The following is a 17,653-nucleotide window of genomic DNA, read 5'->3' on the forward strand; positions in this document are numbered from 1 at the left end:
TTCCAGGAAAAAGTTTGTATTTTCAGTTAAGTTTCCCATAAATTAATCACAGACAATTTCCAATAGTCATAGGGTTTTACCTGCACATTCAGAACAAGATGTAGCGCACGCCTGTTATGGGCGCAGGTGCCTCGGCCCAGGAAAGGAAAATGGTTGTGGTGGGTGGAAGAGGGGGCAATTTTGATGCTATTGAATTTTGAATATTCCGTTAGAGAAAAATTGCACAAGTTCTTGAAGGGAAAAAAAAGAAATTTGTTTTGTTTAACGACACCTCTAGAGCACATTGATTATTAATCATCGGCTATTGGATGTCAAACATTTGGTAATTCTGACTCGTAGTCAATAGAGGAAACCCGCGACATTTTCTTAATGCAGCAAGGGATCTTTCATATGCACTTTCCCACAGACAAGAACGCACATACCACGGCCTTTGACCAGTTGTGGTGCACTGGTTGGAACGAGAAAAACCTCAATCAGTTGAACGGATCCATTGAGGTGGTTCGATCCTGCGACGCAAGCACCTCAAGCGAGCGCTCAATTGACTGAGCTAAATCCCGCCCCATCTTGAAGGAATTTTGGCGCATTTTAGAACGATTCACCTCGGGGTGAAGGTAGGAATAGAGCCTGTAACTCACTTTGGTAAAAAAAAAAAAAGTCCCCTCCTCCGATTACATGCCATATAAATGATGTTTAGACTTACTTCTCTCTTTTTTTGTTAATTCAAGATGTCTGTGGGTGCATTCTGGGATATTTAATTTCATTATTGGGGTGGGGTTAAATTCTTTAACCATTAAATGCGTTTTTGGTTAATATATCTTGATAATTTTATTTTATTCTACAAATGCATAAAATATATCAGACACTACTATAACGGTCTTTCTTCTTTGTCTTCTTATTATTTGGCTTTGAACTTGCTGTATTAAATACCTGAAAAAGAGAAAGAAATATCATAAATTAAAAACAAAGTAAATTAAGTGTGGATGAAACCAATCTTCGTCATCTCATTTATTTTTTACTTTATTGATTGATTGATTGATTGATTGACTGATTTTTCTAGGAAGATAGGACAATTTACTGTCATCACTGCTGATAGTTCGCAATAATAAATAATATCCAGGCGCGAATATAAGTAGGTTTATTTTTTTATTAAGGGGATAGGGGCAATGTAAATCCGTGCCTAGACTTCATAAAAGCAGAGTATACATCTAAAATTTCAGTTGCTATATGTAGTACCGTAGCGTCATCTTCCATGTATATATTTACCTTCGGTTGATACCGTGCGCATATGGTGTCGATTTTTTTTTTTTTACCAAAGGTCCACAGGTTTTTTCTATCAAATTTAGATAACGTTATTCTTATCGAGTCTTACCCATTGTTGGTCCCAGCACGAGGAATTCACACCTCTAGCCCCCCCCCCCCCCCCCCCCCCCGCCCCATTAAAAAGCCCGCGTACGGGCCTGATATACTAGTACTTTCTTTATGTGATAGAACCAACTGGCCTAGTTGTGCCCCATCGCCACCCAGTGACACCTATTCCCCACCCACCCACCACCCCCCTCCTCTTTTACAATTACCGGCCATCCCATATAACACGTGGAAAAGAGGGAATTAGCACTCGTGCACGATGTGGTGATTTGCTTCCTTTGAGAGTCTATGTATTCGAGACGTCTGGAGTCTATGTATTCGAGACGTCTGGTGTAAAAGACAAATATTTTGCATAGTTCGGATTGTGGTTAGGTTGTGGGGAGCATGATTGTATATAATAATTATTATTTTTGCTTTTCAAGCCTGTAACACATTTTGGTAAATAAGTTCCTTGTTCGATGATGGGGACCTAGGGACTATGCCTGCACAGTTTTAATGCAGTATGTGAGTAGATGAATTCTAGGATATTTGATTTCATTATTCATAAATACAGTCTAATAAAATGGCCTTACAACACGTCGTTTTAGACTGGGTTGAGGGTTAAATTACATGTTACCTAATATATCTTTTGATAATTATATTTTATTTTATAAATTGAAATACACAAAATGTACTAGATACTAAGTTATAAAGGTCTTATTTCATCTGCCTTATTATTTTATTTTTGAACTTACTGTATTAAACACCTGGGGGGGGGGGGGGGGGGGGGGGGGGGGGGTCCAGAAAGTGAAAATATAAAACAAATATAGCGTGGATGAATCCAATCTTCAGACTGCTGTTGTTTCTCCACTCCCGCTGCACTGTGAATTTTGTGTGCTTAAAAACCAAATTTGAATAAAAATGTTTTTTTGGGGTTTTTTTTTTTGTTTGTTTTGTTTTAATCGTCACAATATTATAAATACTAAACAAAGTCAAGACTGATATATTTGAAGAAAAAGACCCTAATAAAAATACAATAAAAGTAAATAACCCCAGAACCCCCCCCCACACACACACACACACACAGATAGAGAGAGGAGGGGGGGGGGGGGGGGGGGAGGACGCACACACCAGACAAACCTGCACCCAAATTCCTTTCGTAAATCGGGTTGGTAAACGCACAATTATGCATGTACGGTTATTGGAGAGAAATGGCATATTTTATGATTACACGTTTTTCCAAATCAAAATCAAATGAACATGTAAATGACAGCCCTATATAAAACCCGCACTCGATCCTTTTGTAATTGCTGACACGTTTTCAGTTATTTAAAAAAGCTCTTAGACAAAATAACATAGGACCGTTGGTAAAAAAGATAAACTAGTAAGCATACTGGTACAGCTATTGGAACACAGGTAAATGAGGGATATATATATATACTCTTCAAAAGAAGAAACGCAAAACCACATTGTCGTAACATTTGGAGAATTGATTTAATTATTGAATGGTGAGTCCGATAATTACCAAATGTTGCAGGATTGTTCACAATTCACTCTAGTCCATTGTGAGTAAGTGATAGGACACACCACCAAGGTCAAGGTCATCTGGAGTCAATACCGGGTGTGGCCTCCGCGTGTGTTTGACAACTGCCTGGCACCGCCTGCCCATTGAAGCAACCAGAGTACGGATGACGTCCCGGGGGATGGTGGCCCACTCGGCCTGCAAGGCTGCTGCCAGCTCGGGCAGGGTCTGGGGCTGTGGTTGTCGCTGTCGGAGGCGTCGGTCCAACTCGTCCCATAGATGCTCAATTGGGTTCAAATCCGGTGATATCGATGGCCAAGGAAGGACATTAATGTTGTTGTTCTGTAGGAAAGCCGTTGTGAGACGTGCTGTGTGAGGCCTGGCGTTGTCATGTTGGAACACTGCGTTGGCGTTGGCCATAACTGGAACGATGTGTGGCCGGAGGATCTGGTCAATGTAGCCCTGTGCATTCAGGTTGCCCTGCACGTGGACCAGGTCAGTTCTGCCAGTGTGTGAGATGGCTGCCCACACCATGACACTACCCCCGCCGAATCTGTCCACTTCCTGCACGCAGTTTGCCGCATAACGTTCACCACGACGCCTATACACGCGACATCTTCCATCATGACGTCGGAGCAGAAATCGGGACTCGTCACTGAACCACACCTGTCTCCATCGCAGTTGAGGCCATTGTCGATGAATCTGGCACCACTGCAGTCGGAGTCGACGGTGTTGTGGTGTTAAGATGACACCTCGAACTGGACGTCTGGCACGAATTCCTACCTCACGTAGGCGGTTCCGTACGGTCTGGTCGGATATCCTGCGCAAACCTGGTATTGCTGCGGCTGTGGAGGTGGCAGTAGTCAATCGTTCCCAAAGGTGGCGTACCCGGATGTAGCGGTCCTGCCCGGGGGTAGTGACCCGTGGTCGACCGGATCTAGGAAGGTCACGTGTTGATCCATGTTGCTGGTAACGGTCCCACAGTCTGGAGATGGTGCTTGGGGACACATGGAATGCCCTGGCAACGGCCGTTCTGGATTCGCCTGCGTCTAGTCGGCCGATGGCATTGTTTCTCTGCGGTTCACTGAGACGTGGCATGTCCTGGATTGTCAACTGTCGGCCAGATACAGACAGGCAAGCGAACACCCTGCACTTTTATACTGTCGGTGTTCATGTTGCACGTGCAGACAACGCACGTGCAGTGGTGACATGGTTTGCACGTGGCTGCGTTTTTGCGAATATTCACATTTTGGAACTTTATTGTACAGTAGCTGCGTTTTATCGAATGTAACCGTGGGAATGTGTTTGGGACATGCAATGACCTTATATTCACAAAGCATGAACCGGTAGGAAACATAAAATCGGAGTTATAACCCATTTGTACCCTTTTGCGTTTCTTTTTTTGAAGAGTATATATATATATATATATATATATAATATACCCGCAACAACAACAGTCCCAGATAAATCAGGTATCCAAGTTTCTTTTGGAAATCATGCCAGCTCACAATAACTATTAACAAAGGAGTTATGAAACGAAATAACAGGTGATCGTTGGTCAAATCGGCGGTAAACATAATATTTGTACAGCAAGTGGAGAAAGGGTAAATGGTGCCTAGAGAGAATACACTAATAACAACAACAGCCCCAAATAAAACCTGTACCCAAGTTCCTTTTTGAAATTACGCCAGCTCACATATTAACAAAGCAGCACACAAACGATCGGCGATCGTTGGTCAAATCGGCGGTAAACAAGTATACAATGTTATTGATACAGCTAGTAGATAAAATGTAATTGGGGGCTAGAGATAATATACCGGGCCCATAACAACAGCACCAGATAAAACCTGTACCCATGTTCGTTTTTGAAATTACGCCAGCTCACATATTAACAAAGCAGCACACAAACGATCTGCGATCGTTGGTCAAATCGGCGGTAAACAATTATACAATGTTACTGATACAGCTAGTAGAGAAAATGTAATTGGGGGCTAGAGATAATATATCGGGCCCATAACAACAGCACCAGATAAAACCTGTATCCAAGATCCTGTAGGAAACACATTAATTAAACAAAACAGCTCGCAGACGAAACGATGGTTCGGATCGTTGGACAAATCGGCCTTAAATATGATATTGGTACAGCTAGAGGAGAAAGGGTAAATGGTGGCTAGAGAGAATATTCTTGCAACAACAACAAACAGCCCCAGATACAACCTCTACCGAAGTTCCTTTTGAAAATCACGCCAACTCTCATATTGACAAATCAGCACACAAACAACCGGCGATCGTTGGGATCGTTGGTCAAATCGACGGTAAGCCCTTGACTGGGATCCGAACCCAGTACCTAGCAGCCTGTAAATCGATGGCCTAACCACAACGCCACCGAGGCCCGTGACTGTGGAGAGAGAAGTTTAAAAGTGGGTCGATTTTCATGAGCATGTAAACATGGTCAATATAATAATAATGAACAGTTCTATACGTTGGATGAAGTGCAAACGTAATTCTTGTTGAAATAAAAGTTTTACAAAATTGCCGATCAATGAATTTTTTTTAACATATTTTTTTTCTATGATCGCCGAGCCGATCGCCGATATTGCCACTTTAGTTGGTTCGCGTACTGTAACTAGTAATTTTCATGATCACTCGGAAAATATATTTTTTAAAAAAGAAGGAAAATTGCTTGAGCAGAAGGGGGATTTCGAGCCCCAACCCCCCCCCCCCCATTTACACGCGCCTCCTAAAGTGGGTGTTGGGCATAAACTAGTGGATTGGGGTGGAGGGATAGGGTGCACAAGCCTTATTTTTATCTTTAAAAATTATATATAATGTAAAGTAGGACCCTAAAAATGTACCTTTTCATCGTAAGTGGGGGACTGTACCCTTCGCCCCCACTACCACTCACGGTTACCGGTTTGTTAAAATATAGTCCAATAGATATATATATATATATATATATAATTGTGATGTATATGTACTAGTTCTGGCATAGGATATTGTTATTAAACACATTCTTTATAATTAGGTTTTCTTGGCCGTATTCTTTATAGTTAGAGGGTGTGTGTGGGGGGGGGGGGGGGGGTGGGGGGGGGGGGGGGGGGGGGGGGGTGGAATGCATCTGTAAGTAGGCCCATAGAGTTCACGCCTCAGGTGCGACGGGTGGTAGCATCGATCATCTTCAGGGAACCAGCGGTGATTTCAACCAGTCCGCCACGACTGCTATATAGCCTACATGTGTATCTCAAACTTTTTTCTTTCTTTCTTTCTTTCTTTTTTTTTTTTTCTTTCTTCTTTTTTTTTTTTTTTTTGCTTAACAATTCCATTTGAGCACATTGATTTATTAATCATTGGCTATTGGATATCAAGCGTTTTGTAATTCTGGCAAATAGTCTTAGAAGAAACCCGCTACGTTGTTCCATTAGCAGCAATTAAGGTGAGTGCGTCATTAGCCAAACTGTTTGTCAGATTTCCTCCGTCTGTACCAATCTGATTAAAATTAGCTCCACTATTACATGTGGTGAGACCAGTAGAGCTAATTTTAATCAGATTGCGTCTGTACTATCGAAACATATATAAGTTTAATCATAATATTAGTGAATTTCAAAATAATCAAAGTAAAGTCAGTGTAGGCCTACTCGGTTAAAAAAAACCCCTGTAATTTAGACACAGTACCTATTTTTGTAGTGGGAGGGGTTGCACATTCTGAGGAGTGGCGTAGATAGGTGCCAAAAAGTGGGGTGGGGTGGGCCACACTTTTATATTTACAAACTTTTACACTATTATAAAGCAAATATAAAGCAACATATTTGAAAAGTGGTGACCACATGCCGCCCCCCCCCCCCCCCCCGCTTCCTACACCAGTGTTCTCTAGTGAGAGGCCCGAGGTCACAGTCCCTAGGTTGGGGGGTGGGCGCACACGCACATTTTATTTTCATTTATATAGATCTATACAATACACTCTTTATTTCTCTATATATGAATAATACAAAGAACATGGCATATTTAAAAAAAAATAGAGTAAGATAAACAAATCGTACATTTTCGTCCCCATTCCACCCCTCTCGCCCAATTCAAACGGGCCTGCCAGTTTATGGTCGGACATTTTGAAATGACTTTTTAACACGAAACGCGCTCTAGCCCTATTGTCAAATATTAATAGAATATAGGTCTAGATGATATTAAAGCTACCATGAGTGTGGTTAAACAAACATTCCTACCCTCTCCATTAGAGCAATTATGTTCAATTATTACATCCGCTAGTGTGTGCCATCGATTTGGAATCCAATGTATGACTAATACACTTTTGGCATAGGCGTTGGAAGATGTCATGACGGAGGGGGTGGGTGTTGTTTCGTATATAGCTAGGCTTTATAACAATATTTGTAAGATATATTTTATAGACATTGGAAGCGAGTATGGGGTGGAAAGGTGGTGGTAGCAGGGGTGTATCCCTGGCAACTCTAAAGAGTATGCATGAGCTAGCTCGCATGAGCATGACTGTGCCTGTTTGGTCTGAAAGATAATGGCTGGCTCGAATAAGTCAACTGCCGGTTGACGGAAGCACCCGAAACCCGACGCTTTACAAACGCCCCATCCCCAACACACACACACACACACACACACACACACACGCGCGCGCGCACACGCACGCACGCACGCACACACACGCACGCACACACGCACACACAAACACACACACAACCACCACGTTGCCTCCAGAGGTGTATAATAATTATGGCTCTTAAATTTTAAAGATATTTTAATTTTTATTTTTAAATATGAACCATAGCAAACTTGACGTTACAACCGATATGTCATGTAAACGTAGATGGTACATATGCATGTTTAACAAATGACACCGTTAAAGCGGCACGGCATATTTAACAAATGATACATCATTTAAATTTCACCACAGCTACACGGGATGATTAGCAACAGTACAAAACTTGTTCGAATTGGAATCCAGATCTATTCCATTCCAAAAACAGAATCCGAGTTTTAGAAGAACCCTACCTTTAATGCCATAACATTATAAATCAGAGTTATCTCCCTTTTAAAATGGTGACAGGTGCCCAAAAGATAAAGAAATAATTATTTCCGCTGCCTATTAGCAAACAATGGGCTGAAAATGTCAGTACCATTTTAGATTAATGCCAGAACTTTAATGGCTGCCGATGCTAGATCATCGTCTGGGAAAGTGCCTCTTAGGGAGAGTAAGTTTTGGTCATCTCATTATGTAAGAGTTTTGCAGTGTTCACTGGTTTCAGTGAATCGCCTGTTTCCGATATATATGATTCATCATGTTAATTACCTAACTAACAGTAGTTCATTATGTAATTAACAGAAAATTATTTAAATTTGTTCAAGTAACTTCAGAGTTTTGGAAAGTTTGCTTTGATATTGTCAGCTGCTAATATCTTTAAACTAACTCGTGATATATAAAAAAAAAAAAATGAAAAAAAAAATCTATAGGCTAAGAGTGCTGCTAGTTAAAAGTGCCAGTGCACCACGACTGGCACATCAGATGCCATGGTATGTGCAGTCTCAGTGTCTGGGGATGGTGCATATAAAAGATTCCTTGCTAATGAAAAAATATAGTGTTTCCTCTCCAAAACTACATGTCAAAATTACCAAAAGTTTGACATTCAACAGCCAATGATTAATAATTCAGTGTGCTCTAGTGGTGTTGTAAAACAAACAAACTATTTAAGGTTTTATAAACACCGGTCCAGAAATATATGTTCCACAATCCAGAGCTTGCTTCATTGATGTCACTTGCCGAATTCACCATTTGTGAATTAAAACACAAGTGGCAAATTTTATATCAAAATAATTTCATGAAATGGTTGATATTTTGTTAGAAAATAATGGTAGGTTTAATTTGTGAAGTTTATTGAATAATTTGGTGAAATTTTTAGCATACCCAGAGCTACATGTATGTAGTCTAGATAGTTAAAAAGGCCCCCAGTGTTCGAGATTAACGGTATCCCGGGGATACCAGAATTTCATTTTGGATACCAGACTTCAATAACCCAGTATCCCACTGGGATACCATATAATGTTGCGGTTTTGTTTTAATCCTGTTTGTATTTTTCGCTGAAACAATGAAAGCCGTCATTTACTGGTGAAGTTAAGTAACAGTGTCGTCCAAGTTTGTCACGATGTTATTTATGAATTTTATGTAAGTGTGATACTAAATTCTCAGGTGGGATACAAGATTTTGAAATGTTAGTAGCTGGAATACTGCCCAAAATGTTTAATATCGAACACTGGCCCCACAATTTGACTGAAGCCTTGTTAATGACACTGAGGCAACATCCCAAAAATCAATCTCTGCATGAATGTGATCACTAATAACCGAAACGTCTTAACTGATTATTTATAATTCACAATGTTTTAATATATTTCCAGCCAAAGAGAAACTTCAGGATAGCCGTATAAAGAAATTGAAGAGACGCATCTCCGCCAGTTTTGGACGTCTTTGTAAGATTTTATTATTAATCTAAAGACTACTGGATTAATATTTGACAAAAAACACATTGAGGGGCTCATGTTTATAACTTTTCTTCCTATATTTTCACTTAAAGAGTTTATAAATACATAAAATAATGTTCATAGGGGAGAGTTGCCGGGATTGGACCAGTGCCTCAATTGGACCAGAACTGTATTTTCATTCAAATTGTGACAGTAGTGCCATCTAGTCAATATATTAATCTGTACACACGCCGCTATTGACCTTGAACCAGTCGAGTCGAAAAAGGTAATATTTTTGGATTTATCAATAAAAGTAACATTTATGCATGTATCATCTAATACTATTCTTGGAAAAAACATCTATGGAGCAATATGAACATAGTTAGAAGTTTTAAATTAGGTCATAACGATATATAAAGGTTTGTTATTGTGAGTGATAAAACAAGTGCCAAGATGTTACGCATGTGTACATGTAGGTCAGCATCTATTTATAACTATGATAAAACCACGATTGGACCAACTGAATTGCTGGGATTGGACCAGTTCCTCATTTGGACCATAATGTTTTGACCTGGTATTTTGGTGATCGTGCCAACTGCCAAATATGATACCAGTTAATTTATGCATCAAAAATGAAATTTTAAGCACGTTTATGAGTAAAATAAACGTCAAAAAGGACATTTCTGCGTCATCCAATCGAGGAATCGGTGGTCCAATCGAGGATTCTATTTTGATTCATGAGCGAATTATATTTTAATAAAGCTATTTCTTTCTTTTTTGCAAGTAGTGATGGCAAAGAAATACTTCTAATTATCCAAAAGAAGGAACTGATATTTTGCAAACCCAAGAGAGGTTCATGCCCAATTTTAGCTACTGTAGCAGATTCCACGATCGGACCACTTTCGTTTTAGCATTAAAATTTTTTTTTGAACTCGTCATACTGTCTAGTTTGATTTTCTAGCAATGTTTTTTGACAATGTATGTGCTGGGTTCTGGTTTAATTGAAGGCATTTGATTTTTTTTAAAACTCCAAAGTGGTCCAATCGTGGTAGTAGAATCCACTATTGGACCACTTTGGGTTTAAATTTGTTTTAAAAATTTACCTGGAATAATTAAACTTTCTACAAAATATTTTGCATCAATGTGTATTGTATGCCCCAACAATAATGAAGGAACTACTTTCCTGCTGATTGCTCTATTTGTCTAACTTGCACAACCATTCTTTCTTAAGGGGTCCAATCCCGGCAACTCTCCCCTATATAAAAGAGTGTTATTTGCAGGCCTCTCAGGGCTAGCTCTGGCAGTCACCAATTGCGAATTTCAAAATCAATTGGCAAATTTTATTTTAATTTGGCGAAATAATTTCCTGAAATAATTGATTTTTTGTTAAAAAATAACTGGATTTTCTGCAATTTTTGAAGTTTGATAGATAATTTAGTGAAATGTTTTGCTGACCCAGAGCCAGCCCTGCGTCTGAGAATTGAAAATCTGCGTGACCCATTTATCGGTTAAGCTGAAATAAATCCAGGTAACCTATTTCCTTTTTGCATAATCCATTATATCTCAGTAACTGGTGCTTCAAATTTTACACAAACACAAAATAGGTTACGCAGAATTAGATTTGCGTGAGCAAAGCGCGAACGAAAAGACCGTTCTCGCAATTTTCAGAGGACTTATTTGCCTGCAGTATTCTGAATGTTAAAAAGTGGCTTATATTTGTAATAATGTATGGGAAATGGGAGGCCATTTTTATAAGTCTTAACAGATTAAAATTAAGATACTTTAAAAATAGTTTGTTGTGCTGTACATGTATATTGTCTGCAGAATTGTCATTAAGAATTATAGAAATAAAACTTTAAAAGGTAAAAATTAAATTATTGACAACTTAAACCATCAACTACAGTGATAGAAATAAGAAAAAAAATCACTTGTCCATTGGACAAGTATACCACAAAATCTACTTGTTCGCTAATATTTCCACTTGTCCATCAATGTAGGGCAGGAGGTGGATGCAGAAGGAAAAGTTAAAGCCCGTGGCTTTTCTTTTTAAACCAATTCACTTAATATACTCTTTACTTCAGATTACATGTAATTTTGTGACTCAGGTGACTACAACAAACTGTCGAATTTTTTACAGTGGAGATAGTTTCAGTGTGAAAAAAAAAAAAAATTGTGTTTTGTTTAGGATTGAATGAAAGCCAGTTAAGTTCTCAAGAACAATTCCCTTCAGAACACGTCACTGGTTTTCAGCTTTCACTTTCAGCTGAAGGCCTGGAAATAATTGTTTGGAAGGGCTTGTCGAAATGATCTGTCATAAATAAAAATATGTCTGTCACCATGTGTCAAAATAATTTTACTGTTGTCCTTTATTAATCATGTACTGTTACATATACTTGTATGTACAAGTTTACATGATTCAGTGAATCTCCTCTAAACAGTAGCCTAAACCCATGGGCCAAATTGGGCCCAAGTAGGCCTAAGTTTGATGGGTATCTAGGTTACAGGTGTTTGGATTGAGATAAAAGTCTTTGTTGTATTCTGTTCCTATTAATTATGGAAAAATTAATAAACTGTCAAATAACAAACTACAATAAAATGTGGATAAAATCATGCAATTTATAAACACTTGGCTTGGGAGGTCGGGGTGCGTTTTATCATCAAACAAGTTGACGTTTTGTTGGACTTTTGACATGTTGCAATTTCATTTGAAAATGAAATACAGTCGGCATCTTTCCACGAATCTAAGCCGAAGAATTTATTTTGTTAAATACATGTTAAAAACTTAACTAAACATAAAACATGATTGTCTGGTCACTGCGGAAAGGCCTAAGAGATGTAAACAAATTCCAGTCACATTAACAACTCAAATAACTTTATAATAACAAAGCTAGTGATAAAGCTAATGAATAAGGCGTACTTTACTTACTTAAAAATAAAAGTTTCCATTTAACTTTGGTTGGTTAATTGACATTTGTCAAAAACACAGCTCAAGCTGAAGTGAAAGTATGGTAGTGACAACTAACACAGAGCCTCGTCCAAGGTAATATTCTGTCATAAATGATGACTGCTACCTGCGGGACCGTGTGCGCTTTCAGAGGTACAATTTACATTAAATAAACACAATGGAACTAGCTGTGGTATGTGTTTTCCTGTCTTTGTGAAGGTGCATATAAAATATCCTTTGCTGCATTATCAAAAATGTAACAGGTTTCCTCTGATCACTACAAGTCAGAATTACTAAATGTTTTACATACAATAGCCCGTGATTAAGTAATCAATGTGCTCCAGTGGTGTCGTTAAACAAAAACTTTATAACCAGTGGTGTTTGTGTGAGTGTGTGTGAGAGTGTATGTGTGTGTGCCTTCCAATATTACATTTATACATTGTTGGTACATATACATGTAAATAATATTTTAATTCTACAAGTTTATTACAGACACAAATGTACATATTGAATATAAAAACCCAGATTTGGATGAAAAATCAGCATGATATTTGTCATTTGAGTTATTCATGGCAAATAGTTACGGCTAGCTTAGTTTGAGTGTTAAAGGGACATACCCTAGTTTTTAAACAGTAAGGCATATTTTTCACTATTAGAGCTGTTTATGATCACTGAAATCAAACATTACTTATATTTTATTGTTTAGATTATCCATTTCTGTACAACCGAAGTGTTTCTGGTTATCCTGTTGTTTCTAATACCACAAAAGGCATTTTTCATATTTTTAAAAATGCACATGTGTCTGAGAAGTAACTGTTATGGAGTCGCATTTTATTCTATTTTTAAGGGTATTTCTACATCACAGACTCTTGTTTCACGCTGTTCTATCCAAATTTGTTACAAGTTTGTAAATTAGTGTCCATTGTTACGGGTTGAAACTAGAGTCTAGATGAACATTATGCCTTAGTGTTTAAAAACTAGGGTCTGTCCTTTTAAAGTCTGATATAAATAATTTAGAGTATTTTTGTCTCATCGTATTTTCTGATTCGTTTTCAGCCTTGACCAAAGAGGGACCCATCCCAGAATGTGACCAAGAGGTAATGTTATATTTATAGGTGTTTTTATTTTACTTTTCTTTCAAAGCTGATTATTTCCTGTGGTCTTATACAAAAATAAATTATTAGGATAAAATTATAGTGCACAATTTACGAAGCCTGTTTTTCTTAAACCTAGATATATATGCATTGTAAATTTATATGTAGTTACAGGGGTAGAATTTAAAAAAATTCAGGGCAAGGCCATTTTGGCTTTGGGTTTGAGGAAATTTTTGGGGCTTTAAGGCCAGTGGGCAGGGCACCAAGGGCAACATTTCTTTCAAGGGTAGGGCACCAACGAGACATTACGATTGGTTTGTTCTATGCAGTAATTCGTTCTAAGCATGTTTGTTATAAGTGTACTTTACTGTATTGCATTGGTTTTTAAAAAATACATATTGCATTGTTTGGGTTTTTAAAAAATACATATTGCATTGTTTGGGTTTTTAAAAAATACATATTGCATTGTTTGATGTAGTCTGAAGAAAAACAACTGATAACAAATTGTTTTTTGATTTCTTCTCTTTTTTATTTTCTTCACTTATTATAAACAGAATTTTTTTGTTCTGTTTAGCAACACCACTGGAGCACATTGATTAATTAATCATTGGCTATTGGATGTGAAACATTTGGTAATTCTGACACATAGTCAGAGAAAACTTGCTAAATTTTTCCTAATGCAGCAAGGGATCTTTTATATGTGCCATCTCACAGACAGGATAGCACATACCACAGCCTTTGATATACCAGTCATGGTGCATTGGCTGGAACGAGAAATAGCCCAATGGTCCCACTGATGGGGATTGATCCCAAACCGACCGCACATCAAGCAAGCATTTTACCACTGGGCTACGTCCCACCCCCTTAAAAACAGTAACATCTGTGATAACATCCAGTATAATGTAGAGGTTTTTTTATTTTTTATGCTAGTCGGAACAGCCATCGTGTAATGGCTTATCTTGGTCTCAAGATGAAGCATTTAGTGATCCAGGAAGTGACATCAATGGTCACGTGACCAATGGCAAGCAACCATGGACCAGGACACAGTCCAAGCCGGCCGTGGTGCCTCGGGCCACAGGTTTCTTACTTCTATTGAACTGTTTACATTTTTAGAGCTGAGCTCACACTAGGTTTAAAATATATGTAACCAGATATTTAGCACACTTATTTAGCTGCATTACAAAAGCTTATACATTTCAAATATGTTAACTATCTTGAGTTTGCTTTAATAGATGTTCAGAACAGTCGACTTTAATTGTGGAAATTGCGCTATGTTAAGAGGTCAGGCTAAGTATTAATAAAAGAGAAAATAATCTGTCTTTCTTTCTTGTTTAGAATTTTAGTATCTATGTGTAACAGATTTCATCCGAATATGATAGATTGCCAGAAAACCAGGAACGCTACATATGTATGCAGTGTGTTTTTGTTGTCTTGGTGTATTATCTGTCAGTAATCTTATGTATGAATTGGATAGTAATAACTATGTATAATATACATACCAGGGTTGTCACTGACGTAAGTTTTCAAGCCAATAAGCAGATAACATTGACATATGTAATTGAGATTTTAATATTTTTCACCATATACTGTAAATATACATTATGTGAGTCATACGTTAAATAAAACTTCTTTTATTTTTGGTAAATGATTTCTTTCTTTGTTGTTTTCTTTCAGCGAAGCCTCCTGTCAAGCGGCACTACTCAGCTGGCGACATGCTTGTCTCAAACGCGCCACAGATTGACGCAGTGAACTTACAGCGACCCAAGTCGGAGGGCCACGCCTACAGCAGACAACACCTGTCCAAACGGGCGTCCAGCTGCGGGGTCAGTCACATTTACACTACTCTGTTCAATGTCTTCTTATTCTGTAACCTGGGTGAGTTCTCCGCAAGGCTCAATGGATAAGTGTAAACCACTTGCAGTGATCAGTGATCCATAACTGGTTCAGCAAAGGCCATGGTTTGTGTTATCCTGTCAGTGGGAAGCGGAAATAAAAGATCCCTTGCTGCCTGTCGTAAAAGAGTAGCCTATGTGGTGAAAGCGGGTTTCCTCTAAAAAAAACAGTGTCAGAATGACCATATGTTTGACGTCCAATAGCCGATGATAAGATAAAAAAATCAATGTGCTCTAGTGGCGTCGTTAAATAAAACAAAACAAAACTTTATTCTGTAACCTGACCTCTTGCCCATGTGCATTTTCATCCCCACCTCCCGACTATGACCTCTTGCCTGTGCAATTTTCATCCCCACCTCCCATTCATGGGTGGAATTTGGCTCAATTGGTAGAGGTGGTGTGTTGCTTACTATTACTAGGTCACTGTGACCTACTTTTCACTGTCTACTGCACATGACAGTAAATCCTTGTCTGGACCATATCTTGCATACAGGACCATCAAACCTCACATGTAGGAACAACTTGGGATGGTGGTGTGTCGCATACTATTACTAGGTCACTGTGACCTACTTTTCACAGTCTACTGCACATAATAGTAAATCTTTGTCCAGACCATATCTTGCATACAGATGCATACAGGACCATCAAACTTCACATGTAGGAACAACATGGGATGGCGGTGTGTCGTGTATCATTACTAGGTCACTGTGACCTTCTTTTCAAGGTCTGTTGCACATAACAGTAAATCCTTGTCTGGACCATATCTTGCATACAGGACCATCAAACCTCACATGTAGGAACAATTTGGGATGGTGGTGTGTCGCATACTATTAATAGGTCACTGTGACTTACTTTTCACGTTCTACTCCACATAACAGTAAATCCTTGTCCAGATCATATCTTGCATATAGATGCATAGAGGACCATCAAACTACATGTAGGAACAACTTGGGATGGTGGTTAGTCCAAAACAAACTGTTATCAATCACCACTGCAAACATTTCACATAGTTAGAATTGAATCATACCCGTAACATATTCATTAATATAGATATGGTTTTCCATGAAGCTCCTGACGGGCGTATCATGTACCTCACTGGTACTCTTGTTATACATTAACATGACCTCTTGATCATGTGCAATTTCCTCTTGTCATAGCCCCCCCCCCCCCCCAAAAAAAAAAAACCCACAAAAAAAACCCCACAACAACAACAACAACAAAAAAAAAAAAAAAACTTTGACTGGTTATTTTCATCTGTGTTAAGATCCTGTGTCATTTAGTTCAGTAAGAATTTATAGATGAATGTTAATACATCAGATATTTTTTTATATTTTAGGGCAAGTCACCCCTGGGACAGAGTGACTCATACCGTAAGCTGGAGCAGCTTGGTGAAGGGTCTTACGCCACAGTTTACAAGGGAATAGGAAGGTTTGTTGTTAAATATTCATAGCAATCGTAACTGAAGCTTTTTTATATTTTTTTTTATATATTTTATTTTTAAATCATCTAAATCTTAATATACTTAACGATCCCTGTCAATGGGCCCATTGGGCTATTTCTCGTTCCAGCCAGTGCACCATGACTGGTATATCAAAGGCCGTGGTATGTACTACCCTGTCTGTGGGATGGTGAATATAATAGAACCCTTGGTGCTAATCGAAAAGAGTAGCCCATGAAGTGGCGACAGCAGGTTTCCTCTCTTAATATCTGTGTGGTCCTTAACGATATGTCCGACGCCATTTAACTGTAAATAAAATGTGTTGAGTGTGTCATTAAATAAAACATTTCTTTCTTTCTTTCTTAATATACTTGTTCCTAAAAGTATTAAACTGAAAGTTGTATAGTATTTATTGACACGTTGAAACAATCGACAAGGATCCTGAGCTAGTAATAGACAGTTTTTCATGACAACTTGATTTATAATTACTTTTCAACTTCACTTGTCTTCAACAAATGCATATTCCCCTAAGGATAGTAGTCTGGTTTGAACATCCAATTGGATGGCCTAAAATTCTTCTATTGCGTACCCCTTCAGGGCTAGCTCGCACTCGCCAACTTCGCCAGTTGCGAATTTTGAAAGTAGTTGGCGAATTTTATTTTAATTTGGCGAAATAATTTCATGTAAGAATTGACATTTTTTAGAAGTAACTGTTGATTTCTGCAATTTTTGAAGTTTAATGGACAATTTGGTCGAAACATTTTGCTCACCCAGAACTAGCCCTGCCCTTCCTGTTCCGGTCACGTGACTTTAACTTCCTTCTTTTTCTTTGCTTTTGTGGTTCGGACGTCTTTCCTTATTGCTATGTCTTAATCTAAGCAGTCTGTCCTTTTCTCTTGATTTAATTGATAGTTTATGGTGTTGAATACCTTTCTACACGTTGCT

At 38.4% G+C, this 17,653-nt stretch overlaps 1 protein-coding gene across 1 annotated transcript in view; it reads left to right on the forward strand.

Annotated features, from left to right (window-relative positions):
• The first annotated feature begins 7,944 nt into the window (after positions 1 to 7,944).
• Positions 7,945 to 17,653, forward strand: part of LOC121387686 (cyclin-dependent kinase 14-like) — a 40,458-nt gene continuing 30,749 nt past the window's right edge. The window contains exons 1-6 of the mRNA XM_041518875.1: positions 7,945 to 8,079; positions 9,278 to 9,349; positions 13,341 to 13,381; positions 14,309 to 14,456; positions 15,053 to 15,201; positions 16,607 to 16,698. Of these exons, the coding sequence (XP_041374809.1) occupies positions 8,031 to 8,079; positions 9,278 to 9,349; positions 13,341 to 13,381; positions 14,309 to 14,456; positions 15,053 to 15,201; positions 16,607 to 16,698 (551 nt within the window). The 5' untranslated portion in view covers positions 7,945 to 8,030. The remainder of the gene's footprint in view (positions 8,080 to 9,277; positions 9,350 to 13,340; positions 13,382 to 14,308; positions 14,457 to 15,052; positions 15,202 to 16,606; positions 16,699 to 17,653) is intronic.

The sequence above is a fragment of the Gigantopelta aegis genome, chromosome 13, assembly GCF_016097555.1.
Source record: "Gigantopelta aegis isolate Gae_Host chromosome 13, Gae_host_genome, whole genome shotgun sequence".
Lineage (NCBI taxonomy): Eukaryota > Metazoa > Mollusca > Gastropoda > Neomphalida > Peltospiridae > Gigantopelta > Gigantopelta aegis.